Here is a 27,103-nt window from a genome sequence, read left to right on the forward strand (position 1 = left end):
GACACACGTGGCCGGTGGGGAGAACATTCCTTGGAAACCGAGCAGCAGCTGAGGCCAGTGTATGGGGGGTGGGGGGGGGCACTACTCCCTCATCACCTCAGAGCCTCTAGTCTCCTGAACGAACAGGCATGGAGCCCGCAGAAGCTCTTCCGGCCCCCGCCCTCTGGGGCTCCTTAGGATTCCGTAGCGAAAGAGCAACACGTTACCCCCGGGGCCGAGGCTCCGTCTTCCTCGCGTGGGAAGTGGCCCCCGTGGGTGCGGGGTGGGGAGCGGCATGTGCGCTAACGCCTGAGGCCAGCCCTCAGCGTGGCCACCTCCTCCTGCGTGGTCAGAGGAAGGGCAAGTCACAGGTCCTGCCCTTACGGGACCCTGTCATCTTTGGAGATGAGGGACTCCACTCCCCAGAAGAGAGAAGCAGGAGGTTGTTTGCGTCCCGTGCCATCGCCCCAGAGAGCGGGGTCCCACATAGACCAAGGTGGAGGGGAGGACGGACGGTCGCTCGGGCGCCTCTGTGGCGATCTCGCCTTCGCTGTAAGCCACCCCGACTTATAACCCTCCTGCCCAGGGGTCCACTCTTATCCTCGTACGTTCCCAAGAGGTCAACAGGGACGTGGGTGGAGGATCCGCTCCCCAAATGCGAAGGTCTAAAAAAGCCATCACACAAGGTGCGACAGTGCTGACCCGTGAGAGGCAGGGCCAGGGAGCTGGGAGCCCCAGCACATAAGGGGAAGTCGCATTTGACACCAAAAATAAGACCCTGAACAGGAAGAAAGACTTGGCAGAGGTGTGCGTGCGGTTTCCGGTTAGGCTGTGACACAATCTGTGCCGGTGTGTCTCCTGCCGGGGCTGCTCGCAGACACACAGAGGCAACTGTCTGTGAGACACCATAAACACGGACAATGCTGTTTCTCCAAAATTTTATTTTAATTTAAATTACAGGGCCAGCCAGATATTCTGATAAGAAATTTGTTTCCTCAGGAGAAAGGAAATGCTTTCACGGCATTGCTAACAATTGTATACATCTCCACCTTTTTTATTTTTAAGGGTTAAAAATCACATTGAGTAACTGTAACTGACATGTAAAATTAAACCTTTATAACACAAAAAGAAACCACTTCCAGTATAACAGTTTTGGTAATATGAATATATTAAATCATAACTTCAAATGCAACTTGTCAACTTTGAATGTTTTCACATTTTTGTTGAAAAATGAAAACAAAACGAGTCTTAACTCTGCCCGGATCCCAGTGCAACAGCAGCGTGTGGGTTTTGACAGGCTGCACCCTCACTGCCTTCCACGCGGAGGCGCTAGTGCTGCGAAGCCAACGCCCCAGCGGAAGCCTAGTTAGGTTCTAGTTTCAAGTTCGAAGAACGAGCCTGGCAAGGAAACCTTTTGTCCACTTGGTGAAACTAACGTTTTCACGCTAAACCCAGACTTGGAGCACTAGACCACGAGAACCGGAAGGCTGCATCACGGTCAAGTCCGCTGCTCCCTTCTTAAACATCTTGGATATTTTCACTTTGAGGAGCTTGGATCGCTTTCTGTACTTCCGATAGAAAAACGTCAATTATTCTACACAGATTATGGAAAAGACAGCCTCAGAAAAACCAATTGTAATGTAGACTGCCTTTTTAGTGAGATGGAATACAAACACAGCTATGTTTTCTGGATCTATTTTCCCCACTGGTATTCCTAGGAGGTCTGGAAACCTCACGCTTGAAACATCCACTGGGAGTCTCATTTTGCTGGCTGATAATTCAATTAGTGAGAGAGGCTAGCAAAGAGTAATTATATAAATTTCTTAATCAGCTACAGCCATGCTGAATTCAAACTGGCAAACTCTGATTTGTTAAGTTGTTAGTTGTGATCTTTGTATCACTAAGATGAACAGAGACCATTCTAGTAACTTTACACAGATATGTTCTAGGAGACGTTGTTCTGCTGTGGTCACAGTAACAAAAAGTGGTGCAAAATCAGTTACTTCATAAATACTGATCATTTGCAGCATTAAGGAACAGGACATTAAAAAAAATAAAATTTCCCCATAGGACACCTAGGACTAGGGACTCTTCTTTTCCTAAGAGAAGCCAAAGTTTTAATTATTCAGTTTCACAACTATTGTACTGGATTACTTAGTCTAAGAAGGAAAAGGTGCTCTACAGAGGCTTCCCCCACACACGGAGAATCAGCAGTAATTTAGCATAATCGGGATCATCCATATCTGGCAAAACTCACAACTCATTTAAATGAATAAGGCCAACATTGCGCAGGAATACGTAGCCGGACTGGCGGCTCCCCAGTAGGTAACTGAATACAAAGGATTGGTTTCCATTTTTTCTTTTAATGCTGTGATACTTAAATGTTAAATCAGCATTTTCATGTGATCGGAAGTATTTCAATTACATATGAGCATTCATTTTTTTTTTTTTGCAAAAACTCAATATTAGGTAATAGTTACATACTAATACAGTAACATTCCTCTGCTGTACAAATTAAATCATTTAAAAGAAATGAGCATTCTAAGAATTATATACAAAAGAAACCTGTAAGCATTGTTGAAATGAAATGCAAGGTGTCACTGTTAGCTCTACTGGTTTAAAATACCTTCCAAAAAGTAAAATTAACAAATACCCTTCAACATATCCAGGTTTACAAGTCTCAAGAAAATCAAATGTCAAAAAATTCTAGAAAGCTGTGAAAAGCATATATACATTTTTCCTTATGACCTTATGAAGCTTCACACCTTTGAGAAGTTGCTATCAATTTATTTGCACGTCAACTTTATCCACCCAAAAAGCTCATATCTTGGATACAGTTGCCCTCTGATTCCAAATACAGCTTTGCTCCATCTTCCTTTAGCGAAGGCGTATAACCTTCCCATGAATCCACGCTTGGATCTTTAACAGAAATCAATGCAAACACGCAGGCTTAATCTGATAACAGCAATCCCCTTCTTCCCTAAACCACACCACCATCTACACATCTGCCTTCAGGAACCTAGCCACGTTCAGAACTCCTACAGCGAACAGAGTCCTTGAACTCTGAAACGACACAAAGATCAAGAGAAAGTCCACGTGTGCTCTAGTGTGCAAGAAAGCAGCAGCTACGTTCTCCAACTCGGACTAAAAAAAAACAAAAAAGGTAAAATGAAAAACCGTTCACTTAACAGCAGGATAGCAGTATAGTTCCTCATGAACCGCTAAGAGCGCCTGATGCTGAATAGCTAACAGCAAATGCTGAATTTGGATTTAATATTTTAGATGTTGATTGGAAATTAGGCTTCTTGCTGAGCTGGTCTCTTCAAATCCCTGATCTGTTTCACTAAATAGGTCTTCTCATCGTTAAATTGTTCGTCCTCGGTCCTGTCATTCTGGAACTTGCTGAGGAACTCTATAAGTTTGGTCTGGTTCTTGAGGAGGATGTCTAGGATGGGCTGCGTCTTGTTGGGGTTGGCTACAAACACCTGTGTAGAGAGAAACTGGTGTGAGTCACATGGGAAGGACAAGTGCCCAGCGATGGCCCCGCAGTCAGCAGAGCTGCCCGCCGCCCGTTCACCTCATGGTCCAGAGGCTTCTGCTTTGGAAGACCTCGTTTTATAAGAGGGGTGTATGGTGGGTGGTGGGGAGGATTTTATGTTTTGGCACAAGAAGGACTGACGCATTCATTCATGCTCTGAAATTCAGTAGCTGGTATTAAACATAAACTGATTTTAGAAGAAAATGGCCAGATATTATTTCTGGGTACAAAAAGTTAGAATGGATTGTAAGTATTGAAACCTCCAAGAAAAGCAGTAAGAAATGGATTGATTATCCTTTACTTTGTGATTAATAATATTCTATGCCAAAGATAAATGACATTCCTCTCTAATATATAATTTTTCTGTCCCCAGCCCAGATGATATACCATTTCTGGGTCTATTTTTGTTTAAATGTTATACTGCACAAATATAAACATTGACTGAACTGTATCACTTAGATCACCAAAATGAGGTGAATATTCCAGTAACTGGTAAATGAAAGGAGATTAACAATTCTAGAGGAAAATATTGTTTATGGTTCTAGTACTCTACCTTAAAAACGTGGAAGGCCTCAAACTGGATGTTACGACTCTTGTCTCGTAGGAGATTCATCATTAATTTGAGGTTCTCTGGTTTACTGATGTATTTTGTCATAATTGTGAAGTTGTGTCTATCTAAGAGTAGTTCACCGAGAAGCTGAGAAGACATTTAAACAATTAACTCTTACATTATCATCAAGATTTCAAGTAAAATTAAAGTTTAAAAAAATAGTTCACTTTACAATCACCACTGTCAAACACAGAATATTAGTAGGCATTCAAAAGACTGATGAGCTAAGCGAAAACTATGACCTAACGTTACCGAGTGCCCGCTACTGGCCACTTAAACACACGGCCTTTCTTGTGGGGGTAAACCTACTGAGAGTCCAGTAGTGCTCTCTGGTCTTGACACATTTCAAGGCACATTCGGCCCAGAATCTGAAACTGTCAGAGCCTACTCTTTAAAATATGCATTTACATTATCTCGTTAAAAAACAAACAAACAAACAAACAAACAAAAAACCCAGCAAAGAAAATGGTCAGAAGTTGATAATTCTTTTTTTTTTATAAGTTGATAATTCTTGTTTAAATACAAATCTTAATTAAAAAATGATTTATCTGGACTTCCCAGGACAGAGGGTTCCAGGTCCAAAGCTTCCATACACTTATCCTTAAGCTTGCCAAAGTTATGCATTCATATCTGATTCAGGAAGGTTTATAAAAATGATATTTCTCTGTTCTTTCTTCAGCAAAGTATCCTGAAGATACTCCAATTTTGTCTTTATGACTCTTTATCATCTAATGACATCAATTAAGCTAAAAACAGTCTGTCTCCGGGATTTATTGGGTTCTAAAGAGTCTCTTATACCATATCAGTCTTTGATTTTCAAACTGTCACTGCTTGTTCTAGTTTTCTTTTTCTGAAACCAGCAGTCACCCCTTCATGTCCGCATGCCAACTTCTAGACTGCCTGCCATGGGTGCAGGGGTAGACTTGCAGTCCTTAGGGACAGAGGCAGAAGCAGAGTGGTAGACAGCTTGGCCCCGATCATCAGCCTGTCTGGGTTCAAATCCTGGCTCCCTGCTCCCTGTGAGCTATGCAACCTTGAACACATTATTTAATTTCCCTGCACCGCAGTTTCATCATCCACGGTGGGAATGGATAACAGACTTACATCTCACGAGAGTGTAGTGAGAAATGAAAGTGTGACTATGTGCCATGCATGTGCGACCTAAGTCTGAACAGAGACCAGAGTCTGACAGAGGTCTGAGGGCAGCAAAGGGCGTGAATACAGTTATTTTGGTAAATTCCTTTCTGGATTCCTGGCCATGTTTTAGATACTTGGAAGTTTCCAGACAACTGATCTCTAGATAAGCAACATGTCATCATATTAAATCAAGACTAACCTGACATGCAGGAGAACAAACCTATTCTACTTAGGATTTATAAAGAAATTATAGAAAGAATGCAAAGGTTAAGCTCAGGCTTCACATTAATCTGAATCACGAAATACACAACTTTCAAGGTAAAAGAAGCAACAAGTATTTACTCTTACGAAGACTCAAAAGTTATTATTCAGTATGTGAAAGTTACAGCTTTACTGGTGTTCATGTTCTATCATAGAAACCAAAGACATACCAAACATGGCTCATCTGGTTATCTGGAGAAGGATAATTGGTAATTTAAAAAATTTCTTTGGATATAAAAATAAAAGTCTGAGGTTTTGAACAGGGAATTCACATTTGCTGGTAAAATAAATATAGGGATAATAAATGCCAATGTAGCTACAGAAAAGGAAGTACAAATTAAAATCCATTTTTAAAGGACTACTGGTCCTTAAAATTGCTCCATGCATTCATGAGGTATTACGAAACTGTAGGAGCCGAAGCCTAGCTTCATGCCCACGACTAAGGTCTTGCAAACAGCAGTCTTAACTTTCCTTTTCATGCTGGCAATTCATAAGTGGCAGAAAGGTCTTGAAAGCCCTTCTCCTTATCTAAGCAGCCCAAATATTCAGAATTTGGTCAAAGTCTATTGATTTGCCAAATAAACTACCCTGCTCCCCCTTCCCGGGAAGAGATACTGGCCCTAGACGCTACTACCCTAGGCAATCCTGCCTGGCATCCTTGGCCTCAGAAGATACAGGCTCCATCCACCTGCTCACGTCCACGTGATGCTGGGAAGACAGGGCGTCATGGCCCTTGGACAGAAAGGGGGTGTTGGCAGAGGCTACTTTACTGTGTTTAGAATCACAGCGAAGCCTATACTAGATCACAAATCTTACAAATATATATTACACTGATGTACAGGAAAGAAAACGTCCTTAAACAGCTGCCAGAAGTACCGTAGCGCCCCCCCCTCCCCCCGATGAAAGGACTGACCTATCGCAGCCATCGCTAGCTAGCACACCTGGAGAAGGGAAGGCATTAAGGATCCTGGATGCTGGACTATGGGCCAGGCTGGGAGGCGAGGTCCGAACAGCAGCAATGAGTGGGATGTGCCCCAGCCTGACCGGACCATTTCAGCAGGGACACATTTCCAAACTGTGACTATGACTGGTCCCCACTGTAAGAGTTACAGCCTTAAGGGAAAGGAAGGAAGTAGCTGGCCATACGGAAAGGACTGCTTTGGAAATGTGGATGGTAGAGAGTGTTCTTATCAAAGGACACAAAATATAAAAGATGCTCCTGATGTCCTTTAGTCCATTCCCACAAAAAGACAAGGTCTTCAAGAGTGTTCTCTCCCTGGCAGGAAGGGAAGCAGGAATGCAGTCCTGATCAAATGAATTCAGACAGCTCTGACAGGAAGAACTCTGGGCAGAGTAGAATTTAAAGTGGACATGGCAAAAAGTATAAATGGAATTAGGATGTCCCCCCCAAATCCTCTGTGATTTCCTCTATAGTTCCTGTCAGGACCACTTACTGACAGAGTGAGGCGTATGCTTTTATTAACTGCAATGAGAATTTTCTAGAGCAGAGGTCAGCAAACTTTCTGTAAAGGGCCAGATAGGAAATGTTTTAGACTTTGGGGGTCATATAGTCTCTACGGCAACCATTCAAATCTGCATTATTCTCTGAAATAGCCTCATGTAAATAAATGAATATATCTGTGTTCCAATAAACCTTTATTAACAAAAACAGGCAGGGACCTGGATGTGGCCCATGAACTATAGTTTGCCAGACCCTGTTCCAGAGTTTTAAATCTTAAATTTAAATTTCAAATGGAACCATCCCTACCCTAGTTTGATACAAAGTGGCCAAAGTTCCCTGTGGGTCCCAAAGGTCAGCACCCCCTCACCCCCAACCACCCTCATGCTACAAGCCTGTGCTGTCCCACAGCTACTGGGCCTTCATCTGGTGGATGCAATTCTAAATTCCAAAAATAGGCTTCCAAATGTAAAATACTGCACTGCTAAGAGGTAGAGACCTCTTCAAAATTCTGTATATTCCATTCTGGTATCCCTACTTAACAGGCAGGTGGCCAGGTGGCCTGTGTGGACCACGGCTGAACTCCTTCCTTTCCACAAAAATCTTGACCATGAACAAATGTATTCTCCTCTCAAAGGTGTGGGACTCACACCAGCACATCTTCCTTTCCCCACATCAATTTCAGACACAGGGGAAGAAAAGTTAACTACGTAAAATAAATGAGTCATACCTTGAGTGACTGTCTTTTTGTCACGTAATTTTCTGAATGAAGTAACTTCTCATATTCACTGAAGAACTAAAAGATAAAAAAAAAAAAAACATATCAGTAGTTACTATTTTAAAGATTGGTAGAGAACATTAAAAAGCTTGAGCACACTTTTTTTTTTTTTTTTTAAGATTTTACTTATTTGAGAAGAGCAAGAGAGTGTGAGTAGGGGAGGGGCGGGGGGACAGGGAGAAGCAGGGGCTGAGCAATGTGGGGCTCGATCCCAGGACCCCAAGACCATGACCTGAACAGAAGTCAGGTGCTTAACCAACCGAGCCACCCAGGTGCCCCTGAACACAAACTTCTACCACACGAAGGCTACTTGCTGCTCATCTGTCTCATGCACTCACACAGCCTTCCTCAAGGGCACCCGAGGATGACCTCCAGGAGGACGGCTCCTGGGACCCACTCTTACCCAGTGCTAGCCAGGCCCATACAGCTTAAATCTGGTCCTCTTTTGTCATCCAAACTCCATATGCATAGAACATAACTCCTACCCTCCAACTGTTTCTCAAAGTGTCTCAAAATGTTTCTCTCATTTCTTGATTAGAAAATTCCTATTTTTTTTTTTAATACTTCAGTGAGTCCAAAGCACAACCACAAAGAGAAAAGTTACCGGGTCTGTCAATGCATCAAGCAAGAGGAGAAAATAATTAAAAACAGATGAGGAGAAATTTAGCACTGATGAACAGGCAGGGTAACCTAGGGAAATTGGGACTTGGGCCCAATCCTGAATAATGGCAAGGATTTCCTTTAGAAAGGGGAGGAGTATTCTTCAGAGATAAAAGGGGAAGGACACAGCATGAGTGAAGACCAGAGAAAGCACAACGTGACACACTTAGGAAGTGACACATGTCCACCAGATTTACAAAATGGTGCTCACTAACAAGCGTGGCGTCACTGGCATGGTAAGAAGCTGATCGAAGCAGGAGGTAGGGAATGGAAATGAGGGACACACAGGGGCCAAGACACACTTGCTAAAACTATTTGTACCTTTGCTTTACCAAGGGTCCTTATCAGCCATTCATCTGTGACTTAGAGCAGGTGTTGGCAAACTGCAGCTCCTGAACCAAATCTAGCCTGCCACCTGCTTTTATGAGTAAAGTTTTGTTGGAACACAGTTGTGCTCACTCACGTATTGTCAGTTTATGTACTGCTTATGGCTGCTTTCTCAACACAACAGACAGGAGAGCCTAGAGAGACTGCGTGGCCAGGAAGCCTCAAAGATCTACTATCCGGCCCATCACAGAAAGGGTCTTCTGACCCTTGCCTGAGAGCTAGCCTACAACTGCCTACGTATTCTTTCTTTTGCTTCTCTCTCGGCAGAGGTGGGATGGTAACTTCTTCTTCAGAGGATGTGAATGCTACCTTCTCCTCAAAGAATCATCAAACCAATGATTAAAACTAGAACTGCCTTTAGACAGTGACACAGAATATGGACCTCTCAAGTTCTTTTTTTTTTTTTTTTAAAGATTTTATTTCTTTATTCATAGAGACACAGAGAGAGAATGAGAGGCAGAGACCCAGGCAGAGGGAGAAGCAGGCTCCATGCAGAGAGCCCGACATGGGACTTGATCCAGGGTTTCCAGGATCACGCCCTGGGCTGCAGGTAGCGCTAAACCGCTGCGCCACGGGGGCTGCCCAGACCTCTGAAGTTCTTGACAGAAAATGCAGGATAAAATTTTCTGCTGCCTAATTCTTAGTAAGCTTAGGGGCGAGAGGTTCTCCTGACAGAGAAGCGCCTGAAGAGTACACATGTAATCCACGTGCTCTCCAGGGATGTGTGATTTTGTCCTTGGGTTAGGAGTCTGGGGCGAGGACAGGCACCGCTGGGGCTCCTTGAAGATCTGCTCAGGGAACTACACTGCAGTTCAGCCTTACAGTCACCCCGAAGGATGTGTCCACTACATGCCGTGCTGACTGAATTCCCCTGAGAGCGCCAATGGGAGAAATTTGTTTTATTTTATAGATATTGTGATTGTTTAACTAATTCTGTTTCCCTCTATGCTTTTGGTTATTAGGAAGCTCAAGGCCCAAGTATACAGGATTTCTGATCACATAGTTTTGTGTGATCACACTTCCTTGGCTCCTCACTCTCCTACCTTCCTCAGATCTTTTTTTTTTTTAATATTTATTTATTTATCTATTTATTTATTTAATTTTTTATTTTTCCTTCCTCAGATCTGACCACAAGGTCTACACACTTCTGTTAGCTGCCTCCCATAAATTTTCCTAAAATTCTTTTAACCAATGTCATTCATTAATAATATGTAGAAAAATATTTTACTACAAAACTGAACCACTGTCATTGTTAGTTGTATCTTTGATGGGCTTTAAAACTAAGACTCCAGTATATTAAGTCACAGAATCTTTGAGGCCAGTCAATAAAACAATCTGGCCAATGTTTTACTAACTGCTTACCGTGTTCAAGGCACTGCTGTCATGCACGCGACGCACCCATTCTTAAGTAATCCTCACAACCCACAACAACAGTTAGGGTGCTACTACAAGCCTTCTTTTAGGGCGGAGGATTCTGTAGGCAGCCGCCCAAGGTGGGGCTGGGACTTGAAGCCAGACTCTGGACAGTCTGGTGCCAAAGCCCACACTTCTGCTACAGAAAGGTACCCCTGAGATAACCATGCTAACATTTTAAACCAACATGCATGCAAAGAAACGTACTATATCCAAATGGAAAACTGAAAATATATGACCAGCAATGTTTAAGCCACTCATGAGGCTTTCTATGAGGAACTTCCTATGCACTCAGCATTACATGATGGATGTTACTGAGTGGGAGGGAAAGAGGAACAGAAAAGAGTTCAAAAGCACAGATTTTGCCTGCATAATCTTTGTGTGAACAATGAAGTATCAACAGTGTACACCTAGAATTTCCAAAATTCAAATGACTAAGTGGGAAGAATGAAAACCTAAGCCAAATCTCATGGGTTAGACGGGAATTTTAAGTGGATTGTCAGTGTCCTAACTTCTCTAAGAGCATCCACGAGACTGTGGACAGCACATCAGTAAAACCAGTCTGGCAGAAGGAAGCACCCATGGGCAGAGTGGGGGCGGGGGCAGAGCTGGCACGCAGTGGAGGAGAGCATGTGATACTATGGCCTGAAGGCTGTTGTGCGGATCAAGGGCACTCGGAATTGTTCATGAGCTTCCGGGAGTTTTAGTACCAGAAGTCTGACATCAACTCAGACTGGAAGGGACCTTCCTGCTGGGCTAGTCCAGTGTCCTCACTTTATACGGAGGATGGACTTCTGAGTCTCTGAGCCTAGTGTTCTTCTTACCCTCGCAGCTGCCACCCACCCTTCACTCTCCTGGAAGCAGGAGGAATGTAAGCAACTGATGGAAAGGAAGAGAAAGTTAAGTCTGATAATAAGTTTCTTTTTGTCTTAACTGTATATTGTCATTTGGCATCAAAGCACTTTTATTTCCTCCCCTAAAGCAAGAAAAGATGCAAAGGGTAGTGTGTCAATAAAAAAGATAAAATTCTGCTTCTGACCAAGTTAACACTCTATACCTTGTTTCAGTAGAGAAATGATCATAGCACCATTTAAAACCACCATATATGCAATATAAGTAAGTACCTGGCATAAAAATCTAATTTAAATCTTTCATTTCTGGTACAGAACTTACAATTTTATTTGAGAGAGACAGAGAGAGAGAGAGAGAGAGAGAATATCTTAAGCAGGATCCACGCTCAGCAAGGACTGAGCCCAACTCAGGTTCAATCTCACAACCCTGAGATCATGGTCTTAGCTGAAATCAAGAGCTGGACACTTAAACAATTGGGCCACCCAGGTGTCCCAAAACGTACAATTTTAAAATAGTACTTCATATACTTACTTTATCATAATGTTGTTCCAAAAATTCTGCACTGAGCAATTTATGTCTTGTAAGTAAATCCTAGAGAAAGAAAATACACTATTTTACAATTGTTTTGCATTCAACTTCTTTTAGAAATGAGAATCCTAAAACATGCCACGCCATTTTACCTGATAAAAACTGTTGTTAAAAATCACTATACTTAAAAACATTTGAACATAACTATATTGAAAATGCTGATTCTAGGTAAGAGCAAATAAAATCATTAATAATTTGAAACTGTGATTGTAATGAGTGCGATTAGTCACAGGTCTACAGTTCTTAGAAGGAAAAATATTAAAAAAAATTCAAAGAAAGGGAATAAAGCAATAAAGTGAAATAAAAGTAAACGATTGTGGTAAAATGTCAAATAGAGTACTGCTCCTGGTAGAGAAAGAGGAAATTTCTTTCATTAGAAAAAGTATTGGTGGTTCCCTTTTCTTCCTCCTAAATTCTGTTGTATTCAGTTTCATATCTAATGCAATCTTGTTTTCAGAGACAGAATGGTTTTTAAAAACCCCATCATGTTATAAACATTAGCTCCTAAGTAAGTAGACTAATGCTACAAAAACGTAGATTCAAACATCAGAATGTCCTTGAGTCCAATTCTGCATGACTACACACTAGAGCTGATGCCTCACCATATGGCTAGCCCAGGAAACCACTTAAGGGTCATTCATTCAGAAAATATCTACTATGTGCCGGGTAAAGTTCTGGGTGCTGGGGCTACAAAGACAAAAGGTGTGGTGGTCTCTGCCTTTCAGGACCTAGAAGTTAGCAACGAACTAGCCTTTGGTCTCACCAGGTGGGAAAGAGAATGGGAACATGTGGTCCATCCACTACTTGGTGAATTACTGAATACAACTCCTTTAGAGCCGCCTACTGGAAAGGTTAGTGCCAACGATCCCCTCTCTCTGAACCAATTCTCCCTGTTTCCTTAGCTGTTTATGTTTGAGGGTCCCAGGTGACAATGAACTAGTATTTCTTGAAATATGTCCAAGTGTAATGTTGGTCCTGAGAAATGCTCTAGGAAATGCTGCACAAACACATGTGGGAGGCACTAAAGTTTTGGTTCCCTCGTAGGGATCTGGCAGGTCTCAAGAGATCCTGCAGGGAGCTCTTCCGTCACCTACTTTGTGATTGCCCGTTCCTGAAAGCCTTTCCTCACACAGGCTTTCCCCTCAGCTGACCTAACTACCACCCTGGAATCTTTCTCCTACATCATTGTCATAGAGAAGCCTTCCAGACTGGTCACCAGCACCAAAGCATGGACAGAGTTGTCTCTACGTCTGCGGGATTATCTGATTACCATCTCTCTCATGCTAGACTGTAATATAAATATAACGGTCATGTCTATTTTTTACTAATCTTTGAATTCCCAGCACCCATGCAGGGCCCAGCACATAGTAAGAGCTTAATATTTAACAAATAAATGAATGAACCAACAAAATCAGGGAATAGGTTTGGGAAAACATCACAAGTCATCTTCAAAGTATGCTTTTAAGAAGGCTTCTAAATCCGCCCCAAAGATTTACAGGTGTTCAAACTGCTGGATAGTGTACAGACTGTATACCCAGGAAAGACCTATTTTTTTCCAAATCTCCCTTGGGGATTAAATCGACAATTAGATTTTCTGGAGTTTGAGCATCCTTAAGAAGCTGGAAAAGAAATGCCATGAAGCTTCCCTATGTGGGGTAGGAGATGGAGCAGAGAAGGGAAAGGAGACTTTATATTATCTTAGTACACTGGCCCACAGGGGTCAGCTATCAGGGGCAGAGGTACACAAGAACTCGAAGGGAATGTCAAGCAAGCCTGTGAAGGGCACTTCCTCCTTCTATATGTGACTGTAATCTGTGTGTGGTGATCTCCCCTGTGTAGGAGCCTCAAGGGCAGGGGTGTGCATGGTTCATTGCTGAATCCCACTGCCGAAAAGAATGGTGCCTGACATGGGGTCGGCACTCCGGCTTGTGGAGTAAGCAGAATGAACAAGTGAATAAGCGAATTAAGGGATTAGTGTGTCAGGATCCATGCAAAACTAAGTGTCATTTCTACTTTTTTTTGTGGCTAAATCACTCTGGAGACCAATATGAGGAAGTACTGCAAAAGGAACACAGTGTTCACTGTTCTACCATAATCTAACAGAAGAGAACACCAAAGACTGGAAGGGACCTTACTGCTGGGCTAGTCAATGGCTACAATGGCTCCTCAACTCGGGTTGATTTTAGGGACAGGCAGGTAGAAAATACTGCTCTAGAAAGCAAAGTCCTAAACCCGTGGTGCAACAGATTTTTACTAAAGTTTTGAGTAAGGAAACCACTCTGAAAGGTCTCAAGTAGGAGCAAGAGCCTCAAAGTTGGGCCACAGAGGAAATGGGGGGGGGAGGGCCTCTAACATCTCTCCATCTAGGAAAGATTCTATTACCATCTGGTTTCAAGAAACCAGGAAACTTCAGGAAACCACTGTCAATCTAGGAATCAAATCTGAACAGCCTTGAGTTAGGAGAGACCGAAGGGGTACTCTGAGACTGCTGAAGAAAGAGCTAGACTCCAATGCACAGCAGAATGAAAGCTCCTTGTCAAGATGGGCCACACCAGGGCCTGGAGAGGAGTGACATGCTGGCAGGAAAGGAGCAACTGCTGACAGTCAGTACCCAAAATGGCCAATTCTAAGCAGGGAAAGAGGAGGTGGGGACCTGGGCAGAGCCTCTACCTACTGAGAGATGAGAAGGAAACCTCACCCCACGGGTTAGAGCCAAGAGCTTCAGAGAGTTCAAACCATGGTGGGGGCAGAAATCAACAGAGCAAAGGGAAAAGGTCAGGCAGTCATTGGTCAGAAATGTGCAAAATTTCCAGGGTGCTATGTGTCCCAGAACACGAGGTGCTGGGTCAGCTAGCAGTGGAGAGGAACAAGATCTCTGCTTTCTCACCTATCTGAATTCTAGTATATCCAAGGCCTTGGGAGGACTGGGAGAAAGGTAGGGGTCATCTCCCGAGCCCAGCAGATTGAGCAGCCAACTTTTAGGGTACGATGAATTGAAAAGGATTCCTAAAAGTCAGTAAGTTGGGGCCTCAAACACCCTGTGGCAAAGATGGCCCTGGGGTTTTCAAAGAAATGCCACTGAGCTCAGGGCTCGATTTCACAGAGCCTTGGCAAGCTGTACGGCCCAATTTCATCCTTGATGCTTGACCATGTCCTAGGATAAGGGACTCAATTGTTCCAACTGTGTGGCTCACCTATGGAACTCTTAAGGGTTAGAAAGTTCTCCCTGTGCTAGAGTCAAACCTATCCCCAGATTATTTTCAGAAACTGTCAGAGCCGACAGAAATAGGTTCAACCCACTTTCTATAGGATCCCACTTCACATACATGTAGTGCTCTCACGGCAAGTCCCTACCGAGTCTTCTCTTCTCCAGGCTAAATACGTCCAAGTTCCTTTAACCACTCCTCGCATGACAGGTTCTGAGTCCCCCTCACCATCTACTGTCTTCTGAAAGTCATCTATTTGTCTATGTGCCTCTTAAAGTGTAGCGCCTGGAATGGAACACATTTATGTGTTGTTACCTTAATGGCTTATAGTGCGGTGAGACCATCATCAGCTCTTTAGGTCACACACTATGTGGTCACATGTAGCTTTGGGGCAGCAGCATCACACTATTTAATTTTACAGGACATATTTAGAATTTTGTTTCCTCAGAGTGGGCTCTGGAGGCAGACTGCCTGGGTTCAAATTCTGGGTTCCCCATTTTACAGCCTGACTTCACCCAATATTTCTAGACTCCTTATCTGTAAAGGAGATGGTTGAGTAGGATATGAAATTGCCTACATTAGTAATTATTATATTTGGTAATTACTGTATTTAATAATAACTGTATTACTATGCCTTATTCCCACATCCCTTATTTACAGTTAGGTCCTCAAGTGGAGGGACCTCAATCATCGTCCCATTCCATTCTGACCTCTCTGGATCTCTACGAAGCCTTATTTTAGGATCACCATTGTCTGCTATCTTTTCCTTCACAGCCATCACCTACACATTTGATAAGCAGGCTTTGTCACCCTTTATCTAAGTCATTAACAATGTTCAGCTGGGCTGAAACAAAGCCCAGTGGAAATCCACCAGAAAATTCTCTCCAGGGTGATGGCAATCCATTCCCTAGCACCTTATGGATGGCATTCAATTAGATGTAAATAACTACACTGAAACTCCAGCTCCTATCTTCACTGATTCCATGAAAATACAATTATTCAACATTCAGCATATCCTCATGGCCATAAAGGAATAATTCTAATAGCTACTGTTTGCTGCACACATATTGTGTGTAGACACAATAACCCTGACATACTAGCATTATCACCTCCATCTTAACAGATGAAGAACTTGAGATGAAATCCACAGCAGAGCTGGGAAATGAACCCAGGCAGCCACACACTCTTAGTCCCCTCATCTACTGGCATCTATGAGATTAATATGACTGAACTTACTCTCTTCGTGAATCCATGCTGGCTGTGGGTACACGGTTTCCTTTCCAAAATGCTCAGAAATCATCTCTTTAGAAATACTTTCTAGAACCTTACACAGGTATAACATCGAGCTCCAAGCTCCACCAGCCTCTCTGGGGAATCTACCTTCTTTTATTCTGGAAAAATTGGAAATATATTTGTTGGCCTTCTGATGCCCCTCCCCATCTCCTTAAGTCCTCAAAAAAGAAAACACGAACAACATTTGGCCACTGATTTACTGTCTTAGTACACATTCATTCAACCTACAAATCCTGGACACATTTACAGCAGGTAGTTTTTTTTTTATATATATTTATTTAAGTAGTCTCTGAACCCAATGTGGGGCTTGAACTCACGACCCCAAGATCAAGAGTCACACACTCTTCCAACTGAGCCAGTCAGGTACCCCTGGAGCAGGTAGTTTTAATTTCCTTTTGAGGCTCAGCACCTGTTCCACAGACTTTAAATTTGGGTTTGTGGGTGAGCTGCATCTGTCTGAAAGTATTTATGTGCAGAGACCGTTTTCTGGAGAGCGGGGTATGGTCATATTCTTTGAGGACAGTATGAGACACAGATCTATCCCCCTTTCCTACTGTCATCCTCTCTCTTCCCGAGTCCATCCTTCGAATCCTGCACTGTGTCTGCAAGTTTCCTTCCTTAGGTCGACACCACCTGCCTGGCACTGCCCCATTCTCCCCTTCTCTGGCTAATATGACCCGGCAGGGTTGCCTGACCCACAGTGATTCCATCACCACCACTTTCTCCTTAGCGAGGATGTAATTCAAAGCAGCAGCCCTAACCAAGGGCTGATAACGAAATTATCAGCAAGGCCAAGCAAGACTGTCCAACACTGTGAATCACATCTCTGGCAAGGCGTTAACACAACTTTCCCACCTGCTGGCTGGGTGTGCTACCTTGGCCAGAAGCGTGGCATGGAGCACGCCCCTCCCCGGGTCAGGGTCTGACTGTGCTCCCAACACTGTGGCCGCTCCTCTCCTCTTCCTCCACCTGCCTCTCCCCCAGAGAGAGCTCTTGGCTCATGGCTTGCTTTCCACACAGGAAGATCTCACCACAACACATGGTGCTACCATACTTCCCTCTGTTAATAGGCCTGCTGCTTTTGAATGGGGCATCCCCTTCCACCAATATATCCTAATTATGAGTCCTATTCCCAAAATGCAGATACAAAAGACACCATATTTGTTACTCTGCTATAACCTGGCATTCAGTTCATTTAGCTTTGTACATTGACACATAAACATCTGCGATCTTACCTAGGGCTTCCGATATCCTCTTTAATGGTTTCAGGAAAATAAATCCTTAGGCACCTCTCACACTATTACCATATTCTCGTTCCATGTGAAACCCTAATGGCCAAGTCCCCAGATTTTCATCCTGTTTCAAGGGTGTTCATTCACTGTAAGGAACGTATTTTACCCAGAGACCAAGGTGTGTGCTCATTATCTCAAGGGCTCTTTACCTTCATAAAACTGAACCCTCAGGAGAAAAGTGGCTACTTCTCACTAAAACAGTGTTCACGGTTTCCTAGCAAAGTAGTCTTCAGGTTAGTATATTAAATTCTGATTACAGTAAAGTAGCAGTTCTAAATATTTACTCATAAGGTCATTTTACATAAGAGAATGGAACATCTAAAGGCTTACTTTCATTGTGAAGAACACTAATAAATATTACTGCCTATATACCACAAACAGCATAGAACCTTACAATTCAAAGCAAAAATGTGCATGTTGTACAGCAGTATCATATGTGTATTTAATTTATACAAATACAGAACAGGAGATAAAGTATACAGGGAAGGGAGGCTACATAATAATTTGAATAGGGCAGGTGATTCTGCTCCCCTTTCCTGAAGTATTTGATAAATAAGTTTTGGCATGAGTATGAAGTAGGAGAGCTAAGTCCATTGTTCCTTTGGGCCTAACTACAACATAATCTCTTTGCCCTGACTGTGGTTCTAGTATTAAAAGACATGCCTCTTCCAAATCAGCATGGCTCTGAACAGATGACAACTTTGTCTGGTGTTTAACCAAAGAAATTGCTGTAGTATGTTCCAACACAGGAGAAAAACCTGTTTATTAGACGTACTGTTTATCAGTATACCACACTTGGTAAGTAATTTAACAGAAAAGTGTACTTTTGACCATACAGACCATACTTTTAGATAGAGGTTAGAATCTATCTCTGCCATCCTTTTTAAGCTGTGGCTCCACTGCATTAGCCTAAGTCACACGGACACACATAAAACATATCTTCTCTCTTCCCGCTAGAGGGCAGCCATGTATAGACTTAGAGGTTAGAAGTTTAGGGAAAAACCGCAAACCAGTTAACTGGACTTACAAGTATATTTAGAATTCTATAGTTTCATGTTACCTTGAATGTGGCAAATGCATCTGAAGCTATGTCAAATGTTGACATTTCGACATATCTGAAGAAATCATAAAATTGTTCTGACCACAAAATGATTTTTGCAAGTGGTTCATGTCTGATGCATTCTCTCAACATTATTCCACAATTTAGAGCTATTTCTGGAGATTCATACCTACAAAAAGAAAAAAATAAATCATGATTGCTGTTTTAAAACTCCTCTAATGCTGAACAGTTCAAATTTTTCAAATAGATGTCTCAGATGTGTCTTAATTAAGTGACTAGAGCAGGTTACAAAAGACCTCTCTCTCAGAGTAGGATATATGCTCAGGTGAATTTACTCTAGAATGCACACACACATTAGCTGGTGACAACTGCTGCAGCCCAAAGGAAAACAAAAATATAGAAATAATAATAATAAATAAACATTTATTACTTAAAGCTAAAAGATTTGAGAAGTATTTAGGGTCACACCTCCAAACAGGGGTTAGTTTTACATGTGGTGCTCTAAGACTTCAGAAATCAAAAACTATTATGAAACAAATAAAATCGTTTCCCAAACTCATGGTACCTAAATAGGTCTAACAAATATATAGCATTTAAACCTCATTGTTTCAATTCTATACTCAAAATAGAACCTTCAAGACTCTTGGCAACGTGAACCCCACAAAATTGAAAGCCTAATCCTGAGGAGGTTACCAGGTGCTTATCAAGGAGAGCCTGGAGAACTCTTGTGGTGGGTGTTGGGGACATCCTGGCATCAGTCACGCACACACGTCTGTGGCTCAGCTCGGTCAGAGAGGAGCCCCCACTCCCTCCACTCCCGTCTTCCCCTTAGCCCAGCCGCCTGCTCCTCTCTGAGGGGTGCAGACTGGCCTTGGCCCCTCCACTGCCTTTTGGGGCTGCAGGTGCCAGCTTTGTGTCTTTCGAACATAGAGTCTCCTCCAATCCTCCTGCTGCATTCTCTCTGCCTTTCCCAACATTCTACTTGCAAAACACCTCCTCTTGGCTAAGCCAAACTTCTCTCACAACATAAATTTTACTACTTAGTGTCCCAACAGTGCCGACCTTTGCATTTATGTCTTCGAAAAAGGAAAGAGAAAGCTCTCTCAGTTCTTCTTTCTACCCCTCGAACTGTTCTTATTTCTTGCAGGGCTGAGGGCATTCCTCCGGGGCTGCCAGCTTGCTAGTGAGCAGCCACAGCACTTCATGGCTCCCACCGGGACTCAATTCCCCTACTCTCATCTGCTCCTGGACTCTAGTTAGGCATTTTCTGTTGCCTCTGGACAACTTCAGTTAAAGGTCTACCATAAGCACTACCCTATCTAAATTCAAATCTTCTCTCCCTTTGCAAAACAGCCACCCTCCCCTGCTTCTCCATTTCTCTAATTTGGCACCATGATTTTGTTTCAGATGCCCAGGTTTAAAACAGGTCTTCCAGAACTTTCTCATCTGATAATGGAAGTGTTCTATACCTGTGCTGTCCACTTCGGTAGTTACTACTAGCCACATGTGGCTACTAAGCACTTGAAATTTGGCTAGTATGACTGAGGGATTGAATTTTAAATGTTATTTGATTTGGGATCCCTGGGTGACGCAGCGGTTTGGCGCCTGCCTTTGGCCCAGGGCGCGATCCTGGAGATCCAGGATCGAATCCCACATCGGGCTCCCGGTGCATGGAGCCTGCTTCTCCCTCTGCCTATGTCTCTGCCTCTCTCTCTCTCTCTCTCTCTCTGTGACTATCATAAATAAATAAAGATTAAAAAAAATAGATAAGTTTAAAAAAATGTTATTTGATTTAAACTCATTTAAAACGAAATGATAGAGTATGGTTAGTAGGTACTGCATTGGACAGAACAGTTTACATCTTCTCCCCTTCAGCACCTCCAACCTTCCCATCTTCGGTGTCCCCACCCATCCTTTTAAAGACTTCTCTGAAATATTTTAATTTCGTTTCCTTTCATCCATCCCCACTGCTGCATTAACTCACACTTAGAAAAGCAAGAGCTCCCTAACCAGCATCTTGGTTTAAGCTCGGTTTTAACCAATTTACCTAACACACCAGTGTATCAACAGCACTTCCAGCTTAGGAGTTCCTCTTGCCATCAAATAAAGACAAACTTCTGGGCTTAATATCCAGGCTTCTCCTCATGAGATATGTTCCTACCATACAACGTCCTTTCCCACTCTGCCATCAAGCACTCACTCCAATTATCTCCTTATTGCTTCCCATCACTATGTTCATTCCTGTCCCTGGACTGACTCTCCTTTTTCCTAACTATGCAAATCCCAGACCCTCTGGAACTTCAATCATTAGTCTCACCTCTTTTATCAACTCTTGCCTTATTGACTAAACCCACATTTTATTTCCTGAAATCCGGCAGTACTAATCATTCTCTAGCAGTGTTGCCCTTTTGTTGTATTTGGGTTCATCACAGAGCCTCAAGAAGATCCGAATGGCTCTTCTGTATCACTTATGGCACAGTAACTAGAGCGCTGACAGGCGCTTAGGTGATTACAATGTCTGTTCACAAAATGGCTGCTTGTACAATTCACCTTCACTGATCTTAATTCAATAAGCAGGAGACTAGAAAGACAAGACTAAGACAGTTTGGTACAACAAGTTGGGCAGGTTTTGATGGTGGTTTGTCAAGCTCGTCTTAAACGATTAAGCCATAAACCACCAAGTACAGGGCAAACAGTTATGCTGTACAACCTGTTAGCATTACAGTAGAAAGCACACGAACATTTAAGTCACCAGAGGAAAAACGACTGCCTCTGATGCATCTAACACTAGCTACAAGATTATGTTTGGACGCACATGGTCACCTGCAGCACAACATTCCCTAACAGCTGTCACTGAAGTGCTTACAGCCTACGTGGGTCGTCACACCACATGAGAGTCGTTGGATGGACTAAAGGTACAAAAATCTTAAAAGGCAGCGCACAAGGCTCCTTGAAGAGATGGCTGCTTCCAGGTCTGGAGCAGGAACCTGTACAATATAGTAAGGGACACCTTGTGCCAGAAAGCAAGGAAGCTATCAAAGACTAATGGGGTCTTGCCAAAAGGACATAGGAACCACTTGAAGGAGCTTCCCAATTGGCCAAGATGACACAATTTGGATATAAAAATTTGGACATAATGGCTACAATGGACTGAAACACGTCAAATATATTTTTAAAAAACCCCAAAACTTGAGTTCATAATGATTTACCAATTTAAAAGAACAGAGGACAAAGGAACATGTTAAATGAAACCACAGGGATGTAAAATCCAAAATATGTGATTTTTTCTATAGAACAAATGACCCAGTTGCTTCAACAAGTAAATGGTATTCAAAACAAAAGGCATAATAGTCTTATTAACCAAATGCAGTTTATGGGCCTTGCTTGCTTGGAACTGGATTTAAACAAATTAACTGAAAAATGACATTTTATGTGTGAAAGGGACATCTGAACAGTGAGTATAAGATAACATTGGGTTTGTAAATGATATCATGACTATGATAAGAAAAAAAAGGGTCCTCAAAGTGTTATGTACTAGGGATGCATACTGAAGCAATATTATGTGTGTGAGGGAAAGGAGGAGGCCAGGGGCATGAAGGAAGAGACACTGTCAGAGCTGAAGGATGAGTACAAAGGCTGGTTATTTTCTTCCCTCCAGTTTTCTGTATATTTCCCACTCTAAGGGCTAGAAAGGATGGGGAGATGGGCGCTGGTGGAGACCAACACCAGCTGCATTCTCCAGGCTTCTCCTCCTCTCCTTTCTCGCTGACTTTCCTGCTCTGGCCAACTCATGTGAGAGCTTTCATTTTTCTTTAAATCAGACCTTAAAATTCTGACTTTACGTGATGTTTAACAATGTTTATCATTCCTCTGGCTACTCTCAAGCCAAAACATAAGCAAAACTAATTTATGGATTTTAATAACCACTGCTTTTTATGGAAAAGGAAATAGTTTAAAAATACACAAAGGCATCTGGAAGGTGCTCTAAGAACACAAAATTTCAAACTACTCATTACATGTTTACACACGCAACTGTGGATTGGTAACAACAAAAAATTAGATGCCAAAAGTTCTGTATGGCAACGTCTGAAGAAGCAACATAGATATTTAGAAATAGAAAGAAGGAAATAGAATGCTGGCATCAAACACATGCACTGACTCATGCTTTGTCTAAACAAGTTTGAACTTGGGGGAAGTGTTAAACCACAGAGATATGAATCAGAGGGAGGCAAGCTATAAAGCAAAGGGGTAGGAGAGCAAGCTGATTCACGCCAATAGTCATGCTACTAAAACGCCTGTCCGCCAATTTAATAGAACAGCACCAATGCTGGGACAAACAGATGCACACCAGACCCAGAGCTGGCAAACAACTCTTGTGTGAAACGACAGGGGGTGACCTTGCCAATCAGGAAGGCTATTTTTTTTTTTTAAGATTTTATTTATTTATTCATGAGAGACAGAGACACAGGCAGAGGGAGAAGCAGGCTCCCTGTGGAGAGCCCCATGCAGGATTCAATCCCAGAATCACAACCTGAGCCAAAGGCAGACACTCAACCACTGAGCCACCCAGCTGCCCCAAGGGTAGGATCACTATTGAGGGAGGAAAGGATTTTTCTTTCGTTTTAAAGTTTTGAGTTTTTAGGCTTTTTTGGTTTTTGTTTTTTGATACCAACAGACTTGATACCAACAGACTACCAATAAATGCCTTCTCCTTAGTTCCTGGAAGATGCACTGTGAATTACCAACTAAGCAGGTTAATGAGTGGATACACACAGGTAAAAAGCAAAGGGTAGACTTCATAAATGTGTTCTTTGTTGATGGAATAAAGTAACGCTACATAGTACTCAAGATCCACCTCCTAGGCAGCTCCTACTGCCTCACAGTGTGCATGTCTCCCCGAACAAGAGGTCTTTTAACACATCACTTAACTGATAGTTCATATAAATAAACTTTTAAAATCCAGAGAATATGAATAAAACCACAGAAGACTTTTTTCCTTCTGTTATATAGGATCTGAGAATTTAATTAAGGGCTCACAATTCACCCACCTTGAAATTCCCATGGGCATTTTCGAATTCAATTTAGCTCACTGGCTGAATTTTAAGGAGGGAAATGTGTTTAAGATGTATGGAAAAATGGACTGACTGAACCATAGAGAAAACACATTCCCACATTTACCATCCTGTTTTTGTCCAAGACCTCTTTCCTTTTTATTTTTCAACTGAGAATATACATTTGTTACATTGTACATACCCTTTCAATAACATGAACAAAATATTCTGTTGAGTGCAGATGTATTCAACAGTAGGAGTTCTTGTACCAATTTGTCTTCTGAGAATATTGTTGAAAATTTGAGCCACGTCTTTTTTGCCCTATTAGGAATACAATCATTAAAATGTTTACCCGACTAACCACCAAAAAGCCCATCCACCCTCCCAGATAAACTCAAATTAAGGCACTGCATATTTTTAATTATGACTGAATATTTGACTTTAAAATGCTCAGATATTAAATTTTCTTTATTTACAAATCCGAATTCGAAGTTTTTAATAGTACACTATTTTTAACATGAGCAGAATGTTCACAGAATGAAATCTTACTACATATAAATTTCAACCATTTCTAACCCTTAGAATCATGTGGACTCAGATAGGAAAAATTAAACTTTGCTATATGCTTACAATGTTCAGGGATCCAATTCCCACCCATATGGAATAAGCAGCTTCAAATAAAATGCTCACGTTGTAAACAAGACATATAATTTCCTTTTATAGTGATGAAAGGAAGAGAAGCTGCATTCTACTAGTATACAAAAGAAGAAAGATTCTCTAAGAAGCTGAGCTTTCATGGCAAGTAGACATATCTCATTAAGCTAGGTCTACTTAGGAGAGATTTTATATAGATTAGTAATGAAGGCTCCAAGTACCACATGATGAAGCAGTTCAGACATCAGAATTATACAACTGTACTTTACTAAACAAAAATAGGACATTACTGCTATACAGTGAATTTTATAATCAGAAAACTGCACAAGAAATTACCAAATGGAAAACAGAACCCCATGAGATTTTTCAGAGTGGCTACCTGTTATGAGGCTGACAAGCCTGTAGGAAAGTGAGTGAAATGCTAGCTTTCCAGGGCTAGAGATCATCCTGGGGCCTGTGCTAGGTGAGGAGAAGCAATAGCAATCTTTAAGAACACATCTCAAGGACACACACTTCTTTTAAATTTAAGCCTCTAAAGTCCTGAATGAATATTAAATTCAGTGTTCAGGTCGGGGAATGAGAAGGGTGGACAAAGCTGAAGGAACTGGAGGTTCTAGTGCATTGCCAACTTTGCAGAGGAAATCAAGATTGTTGTTGGTGGAATCTGATACACTATTAAAAATACATAATCATCCATATAAAGGGAAATATTTTTATCTGTTCTATAGAAGTCAATTTTTACTGTCCTTTATTATCAATATTATTCTCAAGTAACCTAGGAACCACATCCTCCCATCACTCTCCAAAACTGAATCTGACTATACGTCTGCCATTCTCTCCCCTGGTTTTTCAAGCACCTGCACAGACATCTAATTGGTCACTCAGGAGGAAAAACACTGGGGCTTTAAAAACAAAGCCATGACAAAGACTCAGAGGAACCTGCTCATTCATAACCATGCTAGAGCCCTTCATTACCATATATACTTCATTACCATATACTTCTCAGTCTACCTTTCAGACTGGTATCAAAGACCATTATTCTCACTGCTAAATTCACTAAATATCTGATATGACATGATTCAGCTATATAAACTTGGGTAATAATATCAAATGCTCACCAGGGCCAGGCAAGAGACAGTATGCTGGGTAAAGCAGGCCCTGAGACAGAAAAGCAAGCTGCTCTCTGCAGCACACTGAAGTGTGCCCATGGGGTGGTAGCTGCTCTGTTCCAGCTGAGGGGCCATATAGGCACACTGACTCAATGCTGCCAGAATCAAAATTTTCAAGGGAAGCCAGAGAAATTCAAAACTGCATAAAAAATCTCCTGCTATTTAACCGTTATGCTAATTTAAACATTTAAAAGCAGAGCTAAGCACAAGCAAACAGAACATATCATCTCTGCTGTAATGAGTTCTCAGCAGGTTAAAAAAACAAAACAAAAAACCCTAAAACACAACTGGGTATCTCCTAAGATCTCTCTACCTCTAACATTCTATGGTCTTCTTTAGGTTGCTGGCTCCCTGAGAACCCAAGGCCAGTGAATTACGTAAAACAGCAGCTATTTATTAAGTATAATGTAAACAAAAGGGCACAACGAATACCTAAGAAACTTCATATACAGTGTGGTGAAACAGGAGGCGACCTGGCCTAAGCCTGAGGCGGCCCTGAGCTCCTGCCCGGCTCTGCTAATTAGGCAGGCAGCCTGGGCATGCTTACAGGTCAATAACCCCGGAGCCAAGAGCCTGGCAGGAATCTTAGGATCTTTCAGAGGAGAGAACACCTCTGAAAAGGACCATGAAGAAGGCACCATTTTTGAAAAAAAAAAAAAAAAAAGAAATTGATTTCTTACCTCAAAGTCAATGAGCTGTAAATCAGCTACCAGGGTGCTCAGGAGCCCACTGTTATATAGTTCCTGAGCGAGCTGTGCCACTGCTTCCGTCTGCGGCTCTTTTTCATTCGTGCCATACAGGATTTCTTTCATGGCAACCAGATTTTTGGAAACTTCTTCTGTGGCCTAATTTTGAGGGAGAGGAGAAAAACCATTCATTTAAAAAAAACATATGTAAGAAACCTACCTTTGTAAAATACCTTCCCTCTAGATTATATACCCACAGAGCTATGTAAAAGACACAAAGGTGGTCAAGCCCCGTCCCAGCCCTTGGAAGCTGAGCACTGTGCACATATGACACATGTGGAGACTGACATATGTGTTCAAGAGGAAAGGCCAGCAGATACACAACATGTATGCCTAAATGCTGCCAACAGTGTTATGGTAGAAACTGACCAGGGAGAGAAGGTTCGACTCTGCCTCCCATGGGAGAGCAATGTCACAGAAGAGGCCAGAGTGGAGCCTGAGAATGGAGAGACACTGAAGAGCAAGAACGAGGGAGGAGGAGATGGACAGGAATGGCATGAGCTGGAGATGAGGGAGGGGACAAGCACAGAGACTGCCTGAGGAAAGGTGCAGAGGGAACAAGGGAATGACAGAAGGTGGCTGTGAATGCAGAGTTGAGATATTAGCAATAAATTAAAAAAAAAAACAACACACACTGAAGAGTCTCCATGTCTGGCTAAGAGAGAGGAACAAGAGCCAGATTTACCCTCCTCCATGAAAAAGATGAAAAAACAGGAGAAGTGACATGAAACAATGCATCTTAAACACTGAACTTCAGACAGCACAGGATGGTGAGCCTTGAGAGAAGGGAAACAAATGAAGTCAATTCACAAGTGCCCCGGCTTACCACCTGGAGAGCTTCCAGGCCACAGCGCAGGGAGGGCACGTGGTCTCCAGGGGTTGAGACAGCACTGGGACTCGGCAGGGCAGAGTACCAGAGAGGAGAGAGGTGTGCAAACACACACTGTTTCTTCAGCAGGGTACTGAGAAG

The 27,103-nt window shown here is 42.4% G+C and overlaps 1 protein-coding gene across 2 annotated transcripts in view; it reads right to left on the minus strand.

Moving 5' to 3' along the window:
- Positions 1 to 900: 900 nt before the first annotated feature.
- CAB39 (calcium binding protein 39) overlaps positions 901 to 27,103 on the minus strand; it is an 84,536-nt gene continuing 58,333 nt past the window's right edge. For both annotated transcript variants that reach the window (XM_072719194.1, XM_072719193.1), the window contains exons 3-9: positions 26,068 to 26,232; positions 23,767 to 23,885; positions 18,514 to 18,682; positions 11,606 to 11,665; positions 7,715 to 7,780; positions 4,071 to 4,214; positions 901 to 3,464 (exon numbers count right to left, since the gene is read on the minus strand). In XM_072719194.1, the coding sequence (XP_072575295.1) occupies positions 3,276 to 3,464; positions 4,071 to 4,214; positions 7,715 to 7,780; positions 11,606 to 11,665; positions 18,514 to 18,682; positions 23,767 to 23,885; positions 26,068 to 26,232 (912 nt within the window). In that variant the 3' untranslated portion in view covers positions 901 to 3,275. The remainder of the gene's footprint in view (positions 3,465 to 4,070; positions 4,215 to 7,714; positions 7,781 to 11,605; positions 11,666 to 18,513; positions 18,683 to 23,766; positions 23,886 to 26,067; positions 26,233 to 27,103) is intronic.

This window comes from Vulpes vulpes, chromosome 9 (genome assembly GCF_048418805.1).
Source record: "Vulpes vulpes isolate BD-2025 chromosome 9, VulVul3, whole genome shotgun sequence".
Classification (NCBI taxonomy): Eukaryota; Metazoa; Chordata; class Mammalia; order Carnivora; family Canidae; genus Vulpes; species Vulpes vulpes.